The sequence below is a fragment of the Schistocerca cancellata genome, chromosome 8 (genome assembly GCF_023864275.1).
Source record: "Schistocerca cancellata isolate TAMUIC-IGC-003103 chromosome 8, iqSchCanc2.1, whole genome shotgun sequence".
NCBI classification, from domain to species: domain Eukaryota; kingdom Metazoa; phylum Arthropoda; class Insecta; order Orthoptera; family Acrididae; genus Schistocerca; species Schistocerca cancellata.
The window spans coordinates 464,980,361-464,999,850 of record NC_064633.1 but is presented as its reverse complement, the minus strand read 5'-3'; the positions used below and the strand labels follow the sequence as shown (position 1 = coordinate 464,999,850).

General features: G+C 39.7%; 1 protein-coding gene across 5 annotated transcripts in view; it reads left to right on the top strand.

The window, feature by feature from the left end:
• LOC126095349 (transmembrane protein 131) overlaps positions 1 to 19,490 on the top strand; it is a 345,609-nt gene that overhangs the window by 181,156 nt on the left and 144,963 nt on the right. For 4 of the 5 annotated variants that reach the window (XR_007521958.1, XM_049910155.1, XM_049910153.1 and 1 more), the window contains exons 13-14: positions 4,422 to 4,646; positions 18,481 to 18,672. Coding sequence is in view for 4 of the 5 variants with exons in the window: in XM_049910155.1 (XP_049766112.1) it covers positions 4,422 to 4,646; positions 18,481 to 18,672 (417 nt within the window). In the remaining variant the exon portion in view is untranslated. The remainder of the gene's footprint in view (positions 1 to 4,421; positions 4,647 to 18,480; positions 18,673 to 19,490) is intronic. The other variant, XM_049910154.1, reaches the window with a different exon arrangement.

Below are 19,490 nucleotides of genomic sequence, written 5' to 3'. Positions count from 1 at the left end.
CTTTGTGTATTTTTATAGAGCATGATTTGTTTTGTATTTGAAGTTTAATCAGACCTTTTATGCATTAATAGTATTTAAAAAATATATATCCTTTGTTAGTCTTTCAAGTAGGATCTTAGTGATGCCTATCTATTCTATCAAACACAACTATGTTTCTAACTTTTGTGATGAATCTTTTACTTATGATGATCATTGTTGTTGTAAAAACATTATGATCACTAATCCTTGTCTCCTTGATGATGCCCTTGAAAAGCCTTGGACTTGTTAGTGGTCAGAAGTTCCTAGTAATTTATGTGTTCTTTTGTTCATATAAGTTTCAGTTGGATACATTTTGTACTTCTCCCGCACACTCTTAGAAATACAAGCTTTTGTAGGGCTGCCGTCAAACATTAATGCACACTGTTTGGTTAAATCACAGCTCTGCCCTTCCAGTGACTTTTTGTGCATAAATCATAATTCCACCAAGCCCTGTAGGCCACACTTTTGTTTTTGAAAACAAAATTCTCAAAATACTATCAGCTTTTGGCAAGATCTTTTTACACCGTTATTTAGATCCAAATGACATGAGTTTTTGTACTTAAGTTGTGGAAAAACTCTCTGATGTATTGACTAGGACCAAAATTCCTGCAAGAATATTCTATGTACACATAAAACCTTCTCAAAGCCAACTAGACTTAGTAAATTCCTTTGTGAAATTATGACTTTTGTGCTGTGTCTTTATATGTGTGCTCTTTGTTAAAGTAATATTTTATAGTGAGGTACCTATCAGCTATCAGATTTTGGAACAAAAAGGGCCTTCAAGAAGTTAACCCAGTAAGTGTGGAGTATGCGTAATATTGAATGTATGAAGGTTTTTAACTGCAACACAGGAAATATAAATTGATGCATTGTATGGTGAAAAACAATCTTTTTGCGAAATGTAGGCTCTTAGTCAAGCACTTGTTGTTCAGTAAATCTGTCTACATTCCTTTTCCCATTATGGATTGAGCATTAAGTCTCTTCTATCTTGTCAAAATCTTGCCACATCTTCTTGGTGTTGCAGTGTATATTTTCTCGGGCGATTTAAATACCTAAACCTGTATGAAGAAGCTGTGTGTTATCCATTGTGTGTATATGTTCTTATATCTCCATGCTGTACATAGCACTAGTTGATTTCTTAATTTGGTTGTTGTTTATTTTATGCTGCTGTAGCCTGTGGAAATCCTAAATACTGTATTTTGTGGTATGTGTCCAGGAAACCACTAAAACGTAATATTTCTGTTGTATTGCAAAGTTTTGTATATGTTGTGTGTGTGTGTGTGTGTGTGTGTGTGTGTGTGTGTGTGTGTGTGTAATGCCTCGATAAGTACAAGTTATAGTAATGATTATGCGGTGCTGGTATCTAGAAATTAATAGAACAAATTAGAATAAAATAATTTACATTGTAGAGGATTGCTAACATAACAGAAAAAAACCGACAGAATCCTATCACATGGAGGTTCTAAAAACTAGAACCTTTTTACAAGTATCATGATTCAAATAAGGAGACTAATAACATTTAGAAAATGTGACTCTTAACAATAATGTATGAATAATTCTTTTGTTTGTGAACCAGATTCATAATTGTCCAGTTTCAGTCTGATATAGAAGTTAAATGAACCTCTGCAAAACAAAGAATTCTGAAAGCTGAATAGATTTATCTGAAATAGAAGGGGGAAAAATCTCCACTGGGATAAACGGAGATATATCTGGAGGAGTTTTTGAGTGAAAGGAGTTGTTGAATGAGAACATAGTTCAATGAGATTGTCTGGTTAAATTTTGATTCAGTGGTGTCCTGTCTGCTCAGTCCTACAAGTTATCTGCTTATGACTGATTGCAAGAATTGTGAAACACACTAATAGTAGAGTAGTTGACTGTAGATTTGTTTATGCATGTATATTGCAACGGAGGGGGGGGGTGGGGGGTGGGGGGGGGGGAGAAGGGTCAGTGACTCAATACATTATAGTGCATTTAAAATTAGTCATGACTTTTGACAGTTCAGTACGGAGTGAGTGAAGGAGAGCACCATTGCCAGCATGTGCTGGATGCGTCAGCGGGTGATGACGACGCCAGTCCTGCTCAGCTTATAACCTGTCAGCCGCGAAAGCGTGTCTTTCGCAAAAACCGTTTTAAAGTAACATTATGGCAATAAACTCTGAATCTTGCACATCTTATTGTTTCATTCATCAGCTTCATGATGAATTACCTATCATTTCGCTAATGGTCATAGTTTTTGTGGTCTATCTGTATTAGCTATTGCGAAAATTCTTAAAGTTTACAGTGAAAAATATGGACCAATATGAATTTATATTTGTGTGTGTTAGGTCATATGTTGCTGCATATGAAATGTAGATAACATATTAAATTATTCTTTAAACCTTGAAGGATATCACTATCTGTCTCCAATGTTGAGAAAATGGAGTGTATGTAAAGGGCTCCATCATGAACACACTCATCACTCACCATTGAAAAACCGAGAATGAAATATACATAAATCCCTCATTTATCATAAATGTCTGAGATATTGAAACAAGATTTCGGCAAATGATAACACGCAAAGAGAAGGGTATTTTGCCATATGATCAATATGCAAAACTTCCATATCTTCCGCGACATTCATGCAACTACAGATTTTTTTATGTGAGACATTGTAATTTTTAAGGACCATCAATAGCCTGTGAAACGAGAGTTGCAGTGGGTTTTGCAATAATATAAGTGAAGAAACTGCTCATTTATTTTTACACCGTGACTGGATTTTCTCATAACTATTGATACGTCTTGCCCTCAGTTACTAGTTTAATAATACATTGTTTTATGATTCTGCCAAAATGTCAGCTTCATTAGAATGTTAGTGAGATGTATACCTGTAAACTCTTCTGTGTTTAGGCAAAAGAAGCAGATGTTAACACAGCAACAAGAGAAGTAACATATTACTCAAAACTCGCACAGTTTTTCATGAATGCATGTCTCCACAACTACATTCTCGGTGTGGCTGACAACTTGAGTGCAGTCTTATGATGCAACATTTGCAATGACTTGTTTTTTGTCAGCATTTCAACCTCACTGAGAGTAAATTTCGTGTTCTTTTTTGCCACTTTACTTTTCACCTAGGCCATATATTCTCAGTCAGATTTAAACGAGCATGATGTGGAGGAAGCCTGATTAAATTGTGATATTAAATGAAATGATAATGCGGTATTGATGGCCAGGAGGCCCAGCCCGAGGAAGTTCAGCCTACGGATTGAAAGTTTTATTTCAGGTGACGTCACTTTTGGTGACTTGCCTACACGGTGATGATGAGGACAACACAGCAGCCAGTCCACGAGTGGAGAAAATCTCTGACCTGGCCCAGAAACGAACCTGGGCCCGCTGTGTGGTATTCAAACATGTTAAAACTAAGCAAAACTGTGCTCTTTAGCGTTAGCCATTTAGACGACCTGGTAGCATGGAATTTTTAGCTTGTAATGTGTTACAAGTTCCATTAACTTTGCTTTACGCAAGGTAGTTTCAGTTTTATCCAATCAAACATTTCTTTGTACTTGTAGAAGAATAGCTACTTTCCTCCGCTGCGCTGATGGAGCTTTATCCATCACAAGAGAGTAGTATTGTGCATTGTCCATTACTATTGTCGAGTTGGAAGGAATATTTTGCAACAGAGGATTATCTTTACAGCTGGTGAACATGTTCTTGGATGACCACTTTTATTGCGAATCTCGTGAAATGAAACATACTGCACCATTATTATTAATGCAGAGCCAACACTAAACACTTGCTGTCAATACATGACGACTTTAGTACAGTTCAACGCCAGAAAATATCACTTTACAATGAGAGCTAAGGAATGTATGAGCCTCTGATGCACAACACTACGTGGTATTGTTAGTTTATCCATGGCATGGCAGCAGGGGTGCTTTACCAACCGAACTGCCGGTTGCTTGGTAGGGAAATCTGGCTCACCATTGGTGTTACCTTGGCAACAGTGTCATGTCTCCTCTGGTGAGCCAAATATCAAAAGTCACAATGAATTTTAAATGCACTGTAGTTTGATGGAAACCAGTGTTTCTGCCGTTGTTGCAAGCTGCCTTTTTTCTGGGTGACTCCTGTATCTCAGCTTTTTAGAGCTACTGGTTACAACAATCAAAATAAGTGGCTAAAAGGAAGAATAGAAGATGAGTTTAGAGTTTTTGAGGGGAAGGACAATTCATTGAAATGCCCAGAGTAGGTCAGAATAGAAACATAAGGGCATTGATTCGTCTGTTTACAGTATCACAACCTTTCCTATCTTTGCACTTGTATCTTATACAGAAATGTACATTTGTCATTATGTACATCTGTCATGTTCCTGTTATATGTCCTAACCATACTCTTTATAGAGTTAATGAAAATTTGTGTTCAATTTTCAGGTAATCATCACTGGGCAGAATGAGACTGAGCTTCATTTTGGAACAGTGGGTAGTTCGAGCCAGAGAGAGGCACATTTTGCTTTACTGAATAACAATCCTGTGGCAGTAAATCTGAAAATGTGGGGTACCAATCTTACAGGAGGAGCTGTGGAATTACTTGGTGTGGAAGAAGGCAATCAATCCAGTGTGTTGAGAAAGCACAGCTTTAAAAATATGAGCAAAAGCGTAAGTATTTTAGGTATCTCATCTTGAGAAAAATAGATCACAAGGTTTAAGTGAGAATGGCCGTCTCTCCAACATAGTCAATGCAGTTAGCCCAGAAATTTTTTTATAATACCTTCAGCACAAGATTAATAAAATAAACATTCACATCAGATTCATTCTCAAAATATGACATGAATTTTCATCCAGCCATTTCTTCATGTTTTTATATACTGGTGGGAGCCAGATCCAGCAAATATAAATTTGGGAGTGCAGAACTGAAAATCATCTGAAGATTCTCAGTAGAGGAAAGGCCACTGTATCTTTTTCAATGCCCATTAGATACTTTATTCAATATGAGGAAGAGCTGGTGCCTCTTCTAGCAATAATATTATTGTAGTTTGCTGGAGCAGTGGAGTATTCCACATAATAGGAAAGAGGTATATGCCATTCCACTCTGTAAGGGGGATTGCAGGACGAATGTGCAGAACTGTGGACCTATCTCACAATGTCAGTTTGCTATATATATTTGGATGTATTTTTTGCTTTAATGTGACTGTTTGTAGGAATCGGCATGGGTTTTCCAAATCTATGATCACAAAATATTGTCCTCTGACTATTGGTTTCAGTCAATACAGCTGATCCTCAGTCTAAATACTGACAGGTAGAATAACTTGTAAACAAAATAAAAGAGTTGGAATGTTCACATTAAGCTTCTTAGGTTACACTGTAATATTATTCCTCCTGTGTGTATTCAGATCTGAGGATGGTCATTATTTATTGAAATCAGTATTCTAAGGACACTATTTTATAGTCACAGATTGGAATTACAGATATAAATCCTTTACTTCTTCAGTCATTGAGTGTATAAAGCCAACCATGTCACATCTTGTAGAAGTCAGTGTGTCATAATTGGCATGGATATTCTCTGAACATAAGAAATTGCCGTTCACCAAGGAAGAGACCACTTACAAAACTTATGTTTGACCAGTTATTAATTACTGTTCATTTGTCAGTGACCCTTTACCAGATTAGATTGATTTTTTTGGGGGGGGGGGGGGGGAGACAGATTCAAGAAGAGTTGTACCAATTACCTACCTGTCTAGTCAGTGTTAACACATCACAAAAATGTCGTCATTTTAAACACTCTTGAAGAATATTCATTTTAATGGATGTTCACCTTTTACCCTTCAGGAATAATTAGAAGAATCCTTTCCAGTTCTTATTAGACATTGTACGTCAGAACAGATTGTAATTCAGTTTCATCCATTTCTCATAGAAAAACTAGCACTTGATTGCTTATATGATTATTAGAAAGGAACAACTAAACATGTGTATCTCAGACTCGAGAATGTGCCTACCAAAGAATTGTATTTGTTGGAGATTATCATCATTTGCTCACAGTCATGCTATCTCCATGTTAGGATGAGAATGTTGAGAGCATTCTAGTATTTTATTTTGAGTCATTATTTTTATGTCTTTAATTATTATTCGTTCTGTGTAGGAGGCTAGACTAAGAAAAGAGAAACAGGAAAATAGACGTAATTGTGCTTTGGCACTTAGATTGTGATGCAATGGTTTGTGAAATGAATTGAAATTAAGATTATTGGTATGAGCATCCTTATGGGCATTAAAATATTAAATCATTATACTTCAATAATTAGAGTAATATATTGAGACATAATAGGGGATTGTTCTGGCATTGATCGCTTATCATTGCGTGTACATTCTTAAATGTATATAAATGATCTGTATTGCTTCATTGTGTTGCCCAGTAAATTGTAAAATAATTCAAAATCAACACAAATTGTAATTGTAAATAATTATTGCCACTGATGTGAGACTCAGACATCACTTCTGATTAACTGCTGACACGTATTGTTTCTCATCTTGTTACAGAATCTTTCGCTAAACATAGGTCTATCAGACCAGACAACAAACTTTAGTAATATTAGGAATGACATATTGCAGGAAACAAAACAAGCCTTTTGCGACAACCTTTGCAGGTTTTAAGAAGTCACATGACTGTATCCATAGACTATCGGTATTGGAAATTTTATGAAATTTTGAATTTTACACACAGCTGATCAAGTTAACAGAATTCACCTTAACTAATGCAAAATCTAAAGTCAAGTACAGGAAAGAATTTTCGGAGCCATTCTCCACAAAAACAAGTGTAGTATAAGAAGATGGCGTGCTACCACTACTGTTTAACTGTGTGTTTGAATATACATTGTTGTTGTTGTTGTTGTTGTTGTGGTCTTCAGTCCAAAGACTGGTTTGATGCAGCTCTCCATGCTACTCTACCCTGTGCAAGCTTTTTCATCTCCCCGTACCTACTGCAACCTACATTCTTCTGAATCTGTTTAGTGTATTCATCTCTTGGTCTCCCTATTTTTACCCTCCACACTGCCCTCCAATACTAACTTGGTGATCCCTTGACGCCTCAGAATATGCCCTACCAACCGATCCCTTCTTCTAGTCAAGTTGTGCCACAAATCTCTCTTCTCTCCAATTCTATTCAGTACCTCTTCATTAGTTATGTAATTTACCCATCTAATTTTCAGCATTCTTCTGTAGCTCCACATTTTGAAAGCTTTTTTATTCTCTTCTTGTCTAAACTATTTATCGTCCACGTTTCACTTCCATACGTGGCTACACTCCATACAGATAATTTCAGAAATGACTTCCTGGCACTTAAATCTATATTCGATGTTAACAAATTTCTCTTCTTCAGAAACGCTTTCCTTGCCATCGGCAGTCTACATTTTATATCCTCTCTACTTTGACCATCATCAGTTCCTTTGCTCCCCAAATAACAAAACTCATTTACCACTTTAAGCTTCTCATTTCCTAATCGAATTCCGCAGCATCACCCGATTTAATTCGACTACATTCCATTATCCTCATTTTGCTTCTGTTGGTGTTCATCTTATATCCTACTTTCAAGACACTGTCCATTCCATTCAGCTGCTCTTCCAGGTCCTTTGCTGTCTCTGACAGAATTACAATGTCATCGGCGAACCTCACAGTTTTTATTTCTTCTCCATGGATTTTATTTCCTACTCTGAATTTTTCTTTTGTTTCCTTTACTGCTTGCTCAATATACAGGTTGAATAACATCGGGGATAGGCTACAACTCTGTCTCACTCCCTTGCGGACCATTGCTTTCCTTTCATACCCCTCGACTCTCATAACTGTCATCTGGTTTCTGTACAAATTGTAAATAGGCTCTCGCTCCCTGTATTTGACCCCTGCCACCTTCAGAATTTGAAAGAGAGTATTCCAGTCAACATTGTCAAAAGCTTTCTCTTAAGTCTACAAATGCTAGAAACGTAGGTTCGCCTTTCCTTAATCTATTTTCTAAGATAAGTTGTAGGGTCAGTACTGCCTCACGGGTTCCAGCATTTCTACGGAATTCAAACTGATCTTCCCCAAGGTCGGCTTCTACTAGTTTTTCCATTCGTCTGTAAAGAATTCGTGTTAGTATTTTGCAGTCGTGGCTTATTAAACTGATAGTTCAGTAATTTTCACATCTGTCAACACCTGCTTTCTTTGGGATTAGAATTACTATATTCTTCTTGAAGTCTGAGGGTATTTCGCCTGTCTCATACATCTTGCTCACTAGATGGTAGAGTTTTGTTAGGCCTGGCTCTCCCAACAAAAGTATCGGGACTCCTGGCTGGAAATGACTTACAAGTTTGTGGTGCCCTCCATCGGTAATGCTGGAATTCAGAATGGTGTTGGCCTACCCTTACCCTTGATGACAGCTTCCACTCTTGCAGGCATATGTTCAATCAGGTGCTGGAAGGTTTCTTGGAGAATGGCAGCCCATTCTTCATGGAGTTCTGCACTGAGGAGAGGTATCGATGTTGGTCGTTGAGGCTTGGCACAAAGTCGGCAGTCCAAAGTATCCCAAAGGTTTTATAGGATTCAGATCAGGACTCTGTGCAGGCCATTCAGATCAGGACTCTGTGCAGCCAGTCCAGTACACGGATATTATTGTCATGTAACCAGACCGCTACATGCTGTGCATTATGAACAGGTGCTCGACGATGTTGAAAGATGCAGACACCATCCCAGAATTTCTCTTCAAAAGTGGGAAGCAAGAAGTTGCTAAAAACATCAGGTTAGGCCTGTGCTGTGATAGTGCCATGCAAAACAACAAGGGGTGCAAGCCCCTCCATGAAAAACACGACCACACCATAACACCACCGCCTCCGAATTTTAATGTTGGCACTAAACACGCCAGCAGGTGATGTTCACGGAGCATTCGCCATACCCACACCATGCCATCGGATCGCCACATTGTGTCATCACTCCACGCAGTGTTTCTCCACTTCAATCGTCCAATGTTTACACTCCTTACACCAAGCTAGGTGTCGTTTGGCGTTTACCGGCATGATGTGTGGCTTACGAGCAGCTGCTCCACCATGAAATCCAAGTTTTCTCACCTCTTGCCTAACTGTCATAGTACTAGCAGTAGATCCTGATGCAGTTGGAATTCCTATGTGATGGTCTGGATAGATGTCTGCCTATTACACATTACGACCCTTTTCAACTGTCGGCAGTCTCTGTCAGTCAACAGACGAGGTCAGCCTGTACGCTTTTGTGCTGTATGTGTCCCTTCATGTTTCCACTTCACTATCAGATTGGAAACAGTGGACCTAGGGATGTTTAGGAATGTGGAAAGCTCACTTGCAGATGTATTACACAAGTGACACCCAATCACTTGACCACGTTTAAAGTCCGTGAGTTCCTTGGAGCACCCCATTCTGCTTTCTCACGATTTCTGATGATTACTGAGGTTGCTGATATGGTGTACCTGGCAGTAGATGGCAGCACAATGCACCTAATATGAAAAACATATGATTTTGGGGGTGTCCATATACTTTTGATCACGTAGTGTATAATTAGAACATAGTAAAAGGTTAACCCAAAAAACATAAGTTTCGGAAGACTCAGAGACAAAATAAATTTAAACTGTCCGTGTTTCTCTGATGACCTTGCTCTTTTGTCCAACAACATCCAGGAAACTTGACAGCAGATTAAATCACTACTCCACAAGGCATCATATAGTGCTTATTGGTTGGTACTTTGTACTTAGGAGTACCAATTGCATCTGGAGCAAAGGAAAATTAACTGCCTGCTGCTTCCATACTGACTGTAATTTCTCTTATTTTGTCCTTGTGCTCCTTACGTGGGATGTACATTGGTGGCAGTAGAACCATTCTGCAGTATGTCTCAAATACCAGTACTATAAACTCTCTCAACAGTGTTTCAGAAAAATTACATCATCTTCCTTCCAGGGATTCCAGTTTGAGTTCACAAAGCTTTTCCACAAGACTTGAACATAAAGTAGCAAATCCAGCAGCACATCTGTGAATTGCTTCAATGAGTTCCTTTAATCCAACACGGTGGGGATCCTAAACACTTGAGCAGTACGAGTGGGTCACACAAGTGTTCTGTTCATGCTCTACTTTATAGATGAGCTAATTTTCCTAGAATCTTGCCCTGAAGTCATACTTTTGCCTTCCCTACAACCAGCCTTCATTGCTTATTTCATATCATATTGCTTTGCAACATTATGCCTAGATGTTTAATTGAAATGACTGTGTCATCAGCATCCAACTAATATTGTGTTCGAACATTGCAGTATTGTGTTGTACTCATCTACATTAACTTAAGATTTCTTTCACATTTTGAGCAAGAGGAATAAAATGGAATAGAGTAGCAATAGGAATAGGTGTTTTGTTCAAATCATCCTGTATCTTCCTACACTGACTCAATGCTGACACTTTCCTTTACGCTACAGATTGCTGCTTACTTTATCTGACAGATAATTTTTGTATGTACTGAACAAGAGTGCTCATTGACACTTCCCTGGGCACTCACGATGATACCTTCAGTTCCGATAAAGACTCGCTGTTCGGTCTAGTGTACTACAATGTTCTGAGTTATTCACATAACTGAGAACCTCTTTTGCATGCTTTGACCTTCATTAATAGGCTGTTGTGTGGCACTGCATCAAATGCTTTCCGGAAATCGAGAGATATGGAATCTGCCTTTAGTTATTCATCAATGGTTTGCAGAATATTATGCAAATTAAGGGAAAGTTGAGTTTCGAAAGAGCAGTGCTTTTTAAATCCATGTTGTTTGTAGACAGAAGCTTTTCTGTCTCAAGCAAATTTATTATATTTGAGCTTTAAATATGCTCAGTAACTCTGCAGCAAACTGACTTTAAGTATCGTATTTACTCGAGTCTAAGCCGCACCTGAAAAATGAGACTCTAAATCAAGGAAAAAAAAATTTTCCTGAATCTAAGCCGCACCTGTAACTTGAGACTCGAAATTCAAGGTGAGAGAAAAGTTTTAGGCTGCACCTCCAAATCAAAACAAAGTTGGTCCATTATAATACGAAACATAATTTAGGTCGAATGAATAACGATACAGCTACAGTAGTTTGGTTCGAGTCGTAAGCTTAGCAGTTAAGCTTTGCTAGGTAGCCATTGCTATGCATCAAGCGCTCCATCCGTATTTATACGGGTACCCTTCCTTTTTCACGTGCTTCGTCTGGTTTGAATTGATTGCTTATTTTTCTTTGATCTGATAAGTGCTGTTCTCTTTGCTATAGGTGTTTATGTCACTCTAAGCTGAAAATGCATTACTGTATTGTGCGATGCATTGTTTGTCGCTTTCAGATAATGAGTGTTTACGGCCTGTCATCGCTCGCCGCATGGCTTGCTTTTGTGCACGGTACCGCCGCTTACAATTACAAAAAAAGAGAGAGAGAGAGAGAGAGAGAGGAATCGTCTCATTAGTGCAAAAATTACAAGAAACTGCTATTTGTTGCTGCTTACACTGCTGCTTTCTTTGATAATGATCAACAAGAACCAAATAATAGACTGCGTATGATAGAAGATGTTCTGAATGAGAGTTAACGAAAATTTTTCTCCGTTTGAAAATCTTTGCAGACGCCTCTTTTAGTACATTACATTCTGCACTGAAATTGGAGTCATCTTAGATTTAAAAATCTAGTCAATTGCCGTGCTTCATTTCTGACTGTATCACTATTAGGCATAAGAATAATACAAATATAAACATGACATGATATGTGTATTCTTCCGCATTTGCTGATGTCTCACTCTAGTTTCGTAGTTTATTAGGCAGACAGGATTTAAATGAGTTAGCTGAAAACACGAAAGAATACATGACAAAATGTTTATATTTGTATTATTCTTATGGTGAAGAGAGTACTGCATGTGATTCACAATTAATAAAAGTTCCTATTAACAACCTTCTCCTCTCACAGGTAGGAAAAAATTCAGAACGTAGAGTTTCCCATATTGACAAACATCCCAAACAGTCTTGCCATTCGGATTTTCGTAGTGCATTGAAATGCTGCTACATTCTAAGATGAACAATATGAAATTTGTATTTCCTTCGTTGGATAATGTATGAAAATGCAGTGGCCGAAACTCGGGCAGAGAAAAAAGCTAGCCTTCCACCTTTTTAATTTATTTACTGACGCAGAGGTTTTGGTGCCAGTATTTATCTTTGTGCCTGCAAAGCATGCCTGTGTAGCGCTACATATATTCGATGGCAGAAGTTAATTGTGGTGGCACCTACCAACATTTTTCAGAACTTCCACTTACTTTGCACTTTATTCTAAGCCGCAGGCAGTTTTTTGGATTACAAAAACCAGAAAAAAAGTGCAGCTTAGATTCGAGTAAATACAGTATACTAGTCTATAATTTTAAAAGTCCATACTTTTGTCCTCTAACTTACTAGGAGTACCTGTATTTTTTTCCATTCACTTGGAACTTTGCACTGGCTGAGACATTCACAATAATTGGAGAGCCAAGTAAGGGCCAAGTGCCGTAGAGTACTCTCGGTAGAAAACTGAATTGGGAGTCTGTTCTGTCGCGGTGACTTGTTTGTTTTCAACTTTTACACTTGCTTTTCAATGGCATGGGAGCACATATCTATGCCCTCCATACGGGCAAACAATCACATGCCTGTATGATCCTCCCTCTTGAGTGATTTTTTAAGTGGAAAATTTAAAAATTCAGCTTCCCTTTTGCTGTCTTCTGTTGCCAAACCTGACTGGATTATTCTCAGCCTGATCTTTCCCAAACATAAGATGGTGGAAGATGTACATTTCACATATTGATCGTTCTATAGATGCTTGAATTTCTACCAACTTTTGCCTATTTTATGAATTGTTATTAAACCATGGTGGACTTTTTCCATCCATAATCAACTATTCAGTGTATATTTCTCCAAAATGTATTTTCAGCTCAGTTTAATCTTTGCATATAATTCATATTTGTCCATCATTCTGGAATTATATGATGTTGATTCACCGTTTAAGTCGAAAGTTAACAACTGCTAATTTGCTCTTTCCAGCATAAAAAATGTTGTAGCCTTCTTGGCGGGTTTATTAACTTAAGTAAACATCATGGCTATGATGATATAGATATTGCAAAGCCTTGTCTCTGTACTGACACTGCTGACAAGGTCACAAGGTCAGGTCAGTTTGTAGCTGAGGTCTAAAATATTTCCAGTGTGTGTGGATTGTCCACTTGTTGCTGAAGGCAGTCTTTGGAGAAAGCATTCCGACCTGCTACCTGTCTATACCACCTGCAATGGTATAGACAGTACCCTAATCATATAGAAAGTGACTTTAAACTACTGAGTGTAGACTGGGATGTTTATGCATTCACTTGCAGTGAATCCATGAACATACAAGTCTACACTCGGTAGGCTAAAGTCGCTTTCAACTAATATTGTATGATAATGGTACTTTCATGCTGCTGATGTAGAATTTCTTTGAATGACTCTACAACTGTTACAGTGGAATTGGGTGGCAAGTGAAAACATTCAACAATGACTTTGAGTTGAGACAGGCTAGTTACTTGCACCCAGAGAATTTTGCAGTCAGATTAAATTTTGACCTTGATAGACATAATACACTCCTGGAAATTGAAATAAGAACACCGTGAATTCATTGTCCCAGGAAGGGGAAACTTTATTGACACATTCCTGGGGTCAGATACATCACATGATCACACTGACAGAACCACAGGCACATAGACACAGGCAACAGAGCATGCACAATGTCGGCACTAGTACAGTGTATATCCACCTTTCGCAGCAAAGCAGGCTGCTATTCTCCCATGGAGACGATAGTAGAGATGCTGGATGTAGTCCTGTGGAACGGCTTGCCATGCCATTTCCACCTGGCGCCTCAGTTGGACCAGCGTTCGTGCTGGACGTGCAGACCGTGTGAGACGACGCTTCATCCAGTCCCAAACATGCTCAATGGGGGACAGATCCGGAGATCTTGCTGGCCAGGGTAGTTGACTTACACCTTCTAGAGCATGTTGGGTGGCACGGGATACATGCGGACGTGCATCGTCCTGTTGGAACAGCAAGTTCCCTTGCCGGTCTAGGAATGGTAGAACGATGGGTTCGATGACGGTTTGGATGTACCGTGCACTATTCAGTGTCCCCTCGACGATCACCAGTGGTGTACGGCCAGTGTAGGAGATCGCTCCCCAAACCATGATGCCGGGTGTTGGCCCTGTGTGCCTCGGTCGTATGCAGTCCTGATTGTGGCGCTCACCTGCACGGCGCCAAACACGCATACGACCATCATTAGCACCAAGGCAGAAGCGACTCTCATCGCTGAAGACGACACGTCTCCATTCGTCCCTCCATTCACGCCTGTCGCGACACCACTGGAGGCGGGCTGCACGATGTTGGGGCGTGAGCGGAAGACGGCCTAACGGTGTGCGGGACCGTAGCCCAGCTTCATGGAGACGGTTGCGAATGGTCCTCGCCGATACCCCAGGAGCAACAGTGTCCCTAATTTGCTGGGAAGTGGCGGTGCGGTCCACTACGGCACTGCGTAGGATCCTACGGTCTTGGCGTGCATCCGTGCGTCGCTGCGGTCCGGTCCCAGGTCGACGGGCACGTGCACCTTCCGCCGACCACAGGAGACAACATCGATGTACTGTGGAGACCTCACGCCCCACGTGTTGAGCAATTCGGCGGTACATCCACCCTGCCTCCCGCATGCCCACTATACGCCCTCGCTCAAAGTCCGTCAACTGCACATACGGTTCATGTCCACGCTGTCGCGGCATGCTACCAGTGTTAAAGACTGCGATGGAGCTCCGTATGCCACGGCAAACTGGCTGACACTGACGGCGGCGGTGCACAAATGCTGCGTAGCTAGCGCCATTCGACGGCCAACACCGCGGTTCCTGGTGTGTCCGCTGTGCCGTGCGTGTGATCATTGCTTGTACAGCCCTCTCGCAGTGTCCGGAGCAAGTATGGTGGGTCTGACACACTGGTGTCAATGTGTTCTTTTTTCCATTTCCAGGAGTGTATATTAGTCATTTGCAGTGAACACACCCTCTCCTATGATGGCCAACCCACCTTATCAGTAAATGTTCCATGGCCCCCTTTAAATATTTCTGAGCTTTCTGTTCTACTTTTTGTTTCATCCAGCTCTCCATTTTGAGTGATTTGACCGGAAGCAGTTTTCCTGGAGAATGGCAAATTCACGGTCTTGCTTAGGAATTTACATTTGTAATCTTGACATCCAGAGTATATCTACTTTTTATATATGGTCTTATTTTGCTCTCCAATTATTGACTGGCGAGCAGTCATCAGAAGACCTCAAACTATCACATAGCCTTAAAAAAAACTGTATGTACTCGACATGTACTCTTCTACTCGCGTAGCTACTTCCTCTATGTAGTGCATACTTGACTATGAAAGGGGAGTCCTAAAATTCTCCACCTCATAACACAAGTCCAGAAATCTGCATCCAAGACAATCATAGAAATAACAGAGTTCTAATTGAGATCCTTCACATTTAGCCAAACAAAATCACCGCAGTCCGTTATAGGTTGGTACTACATGCCATAAGCAAGGCCAGCAGTCTTCACAAATTGCCAGGAGGAACTGAGGATGGCCTCAGAATCCAAACAATAGGCATAATTGGCACCAATATAAGCCACAACTTGCAGAGGACTGCACTCTGTATCCTTAATAGCCACAGGCATGGTGTCCTCCAAGTCTTGGATGAGGCCTCCTGGCAGGCATACTGAGTGCACATTACCCTTCTTTGCAACACTATTTCCCTAAGGTACTTTCATAATGCACTTCCAATAATCAGCAAAACCCTCCCCTCACTCATGTACATACTTCCTTGGATACTTCTTAATGAACAGCCACTTGTCTTCCTGTAGCGTGGAGAGGTGAAGCCAGGCTGCCAGTCTCCATGTTGTCCCTCCATCTCCAGCAACAAGCCCAAGTTACAACCTGCCACTCAGCCTAAGGGGAGTGTAGTTCTGCAATAGGTATGCTGGAAAACACCTCGACAGCAGGGCTTCTGGACAAAACAAGCGATACTTAATGTGTCCTATGTGACACATCAGTTTCTTTGGAACTGCTACACTTCAAGCCAGCAGTCAGCAGGAGACCGATTGTGGCTTAATGTGTCTTCAGCTGTCCTCGAGTCCTCCTGCATCTGCACACAGCAAGCACACACACTATTAATCATAATATGAAAATTCGAATGAAAGCAATAAATAAAAACGAGCCCTGTTGTCTTTCAGCGACGAATTTGTCGTACCAGACGGCTTAAAGTCAAAAAGGTAAGCTACTAGAATAATAGAAAATGTCACTGACACTAATTCATTGTTCACTATGTGACAGGAAAATGCAAGTATGGCTGGTTGCGTTGCTGTAATCAAAACTACGTGATTGTGGTGCTGCAGGCAGTGCTAAGCTTCATCTCAAAACTACAAGCCACAAAAAATTAAAACAATAAAGAAAAAAATTGGTCTGGTTGTCTTTTAGACATGGATTTGCGAAGCCAAACTTCTTAAAATCACAGATGCAGGATACTACACCGAGACTGTCACTCACGCTAGTTCAGTGCATGCCGGTGGACAAGGAAATGCTGTTTCTTACAATTGGACATGGCATTGTCCTCTGTCTGATGACATGCCTTCTGGAACTTAGAATTGGTACTGTCATCTATTGGAATGAAAAACATGGAGTAGACTTTTTGGGTGATGCCAAACTGTCATTTCGATGATTATGATGTGGTAATTTATGAGCTATTAGATGGTGCGTAATGGCATCTTAGACATACTTGCTAGTTTTTTGTTTGGTAAATTTCGATGTCTCGACATCAAGTAGAAACAATCATTATTCTTTTCACTATCCTATTCTGGTCATGTGAAGTTGACAGTTGTGCTGCTAGAAAATACCATTTGCTATAACAGAAACATTGTACTTAAAAGACAAGAAGCTTTCAGCAATAAGTATGACATTGTCAACATATTTCATGGTGCCCTTGTAACAACCACAGATGCTTGACAGAAACAGATGGACTTCCTTCCATGGCATAAGAGTTTCATCACTACCTAGCTACATTTCTCCTAAAATTCAAGTATTGGACTGGGGAACATTCTTGCTCAATTACTCATCCGATTTTTTAGGATAGTAATAACAATAGGAGGTTAACATCTGTGAAGCCTAGCCATTTCAGTTGTGCACTTGTAACTCTGCGCTGTCACAGCTACTGCTGAAATCATGTCAGTCAAACAGTTTCCTGGGTGATTTTGATGTATGCAAGTCACATCATATGATGAAAAACCCAGGATGGAATGTAACAATATTATGAGAAGGAAAGTTGCCACAAACCATACAACAGAGATGCTGAGTCGCAGATAGGCACAACAAAAAGACACACTAAATTACAGCATTTGGCCATTAAGGCCTTCATCAGCAATAGACATACACAAGCGCGCATGCGCACGCGCTCATGCACACACACACACACACACACACACACACACACACACAGTGTGGTTTCAGGGGCTCGAGACTGCAGTCATGTGTGAGACTTGTATGTGTGTGTGTGTGTGTGTGTGTGTGTGTTTGTGTGTTTGTGTGTGTGTCTTCCCTGTATGGTGAGTGGCAACTTTCCCTGTCATAATATTGTCACCTCATGTAAATGTCACACTGTATTTTGTCCTCGATGAAATGTGCATCATCTTTTTTGTGGTGGTCACAATATTCTGACTGATCGCAGTGTGTAATTTAAGATAAGCTGCTGTGTCCTGCAGCATGTAGACTGCAACAGATGCTCATTCAGAGGAACATGTAGTTTCAGTTGCAGAAGGTCATTCCCATTCAGTAAAGACAGAAATACAAAGAAATGTAGTGGGAGGGCTATGAAAGTGTTTGGTTGAAAAGAGGAGAGAGAGAGAGAGAGAGAGAGAGAGAGAGAGAGAGAGACGGGGGGGGGGGGGGGGGGGTCATAATAGCTCACTCAGGTGACTTAAATGTTATTGACCTAGTGTGATAAGCATTGGACACTAAAATAAAAGAAAATAAATAAATTTAAAAAAATCTGTCTTTTAGCATGTGTGGAATATATATTCACAGGCACTGTTATAGTATCAGAGCTCAAATTGCCAGCAGTTTTCCTCCTTTTCTAAACAGAAGAGAAGCAGAAAAGTTCTCCACATTTCTTGATAAATTAGTTTTTGAATAACATTATTGGTAATTGACACAAGTGACTGTCAAGATAAACTCAGATTGTAATAAAGGTGATGGATGGTTTAATGTATATAGCATATCTCACATTTGGCTAACTCTTATCATAAATTTTGTTGTTTGTAGTCCAAATGCCATATATTATTTAGCTTCTTATTGTGCTTGTCCAGACAAGTGCTTTGAGCTGAGTCAATTTTTTTTCTTGTAAGAAATGTTGTATTATGTAGTCAGAAATCAGGCTTCTTAATTGCTTTGTTTGTTTCCATTTACAGCAGATACTAAAACCTGGATTCTTTGCTGTCTTTCGTGTAGTGGTTGTTGCACCAGAAATGGAAGGCATTCTCGAGGCTGAAGTTTTTGTCGAGACGCAGTTTGAGAAAGTGGTGTTATCAGCCAAAATGAGAGTTGCTCATGGAAAACTGGAAGTCGTACCAGAGCCAGTAATCTTTGATGATTGCTTTCCGGTAAAAATTAAACATCAGTTACATTATCAAGTTGTTTCTATTGAACTGCAATTATTTTTGAGCCAGTTGCAATTAACTATAGATCAGCCATATGAAATTCATGACTGACGTGTCAGTGATACACTTCGAGATTAATTATTACTGCAAAGCCAATAAACTCTTTTTTTTTTTTTTTTCTACAAAAATTTGAGTTGTGCATGTCAGAATGAGGTGCGAACAATAAGAATGAAAGTACGTGTATGATTTTAATATTTGGCAATAAATTATTTTTATCACTATTCTCGATAATCATAAATTATCTCTATTCCGTATATGTATGTGTATCTTTTCCATTAGATCATCATCTTGACCTTCTGCAGTCAAGCACAGGATGTCCTCAGTCTTTTACCAACCATTCACCTGGCTAGATGCCCTGCCGACCTGCATTTCTTTTCATTAGAGTCATAATTATGTGTTCCGCTAGTTTGTTTTTGTATCTCTCCTTGTAATTTCCACTAACCATCTCTCCCTTTCCCCCCGAGTTATCCTCAGTTTTTTAGTGTCTTTTACTTTAAAAGTCCCTATCACACTGCTAAAGGTCAAATTTAGTAATACTCTTTTGGTAATCAGAGCTGACCCTACTTCATGGCAAAAATAATCTGAGATTAAAATTCACAGAATGTAGATTTCCCACTTCATTGTGATCCGAGTACAACTGATTTTTTTTAAGGATGTCAAACCGGCAGACTTTAAGTATAAGAGGCACCATAGGACATTTTAATTTCCACTGTCCTGAATATGATGTGATGGCATCCAATACAAAATATACACGTTCAATT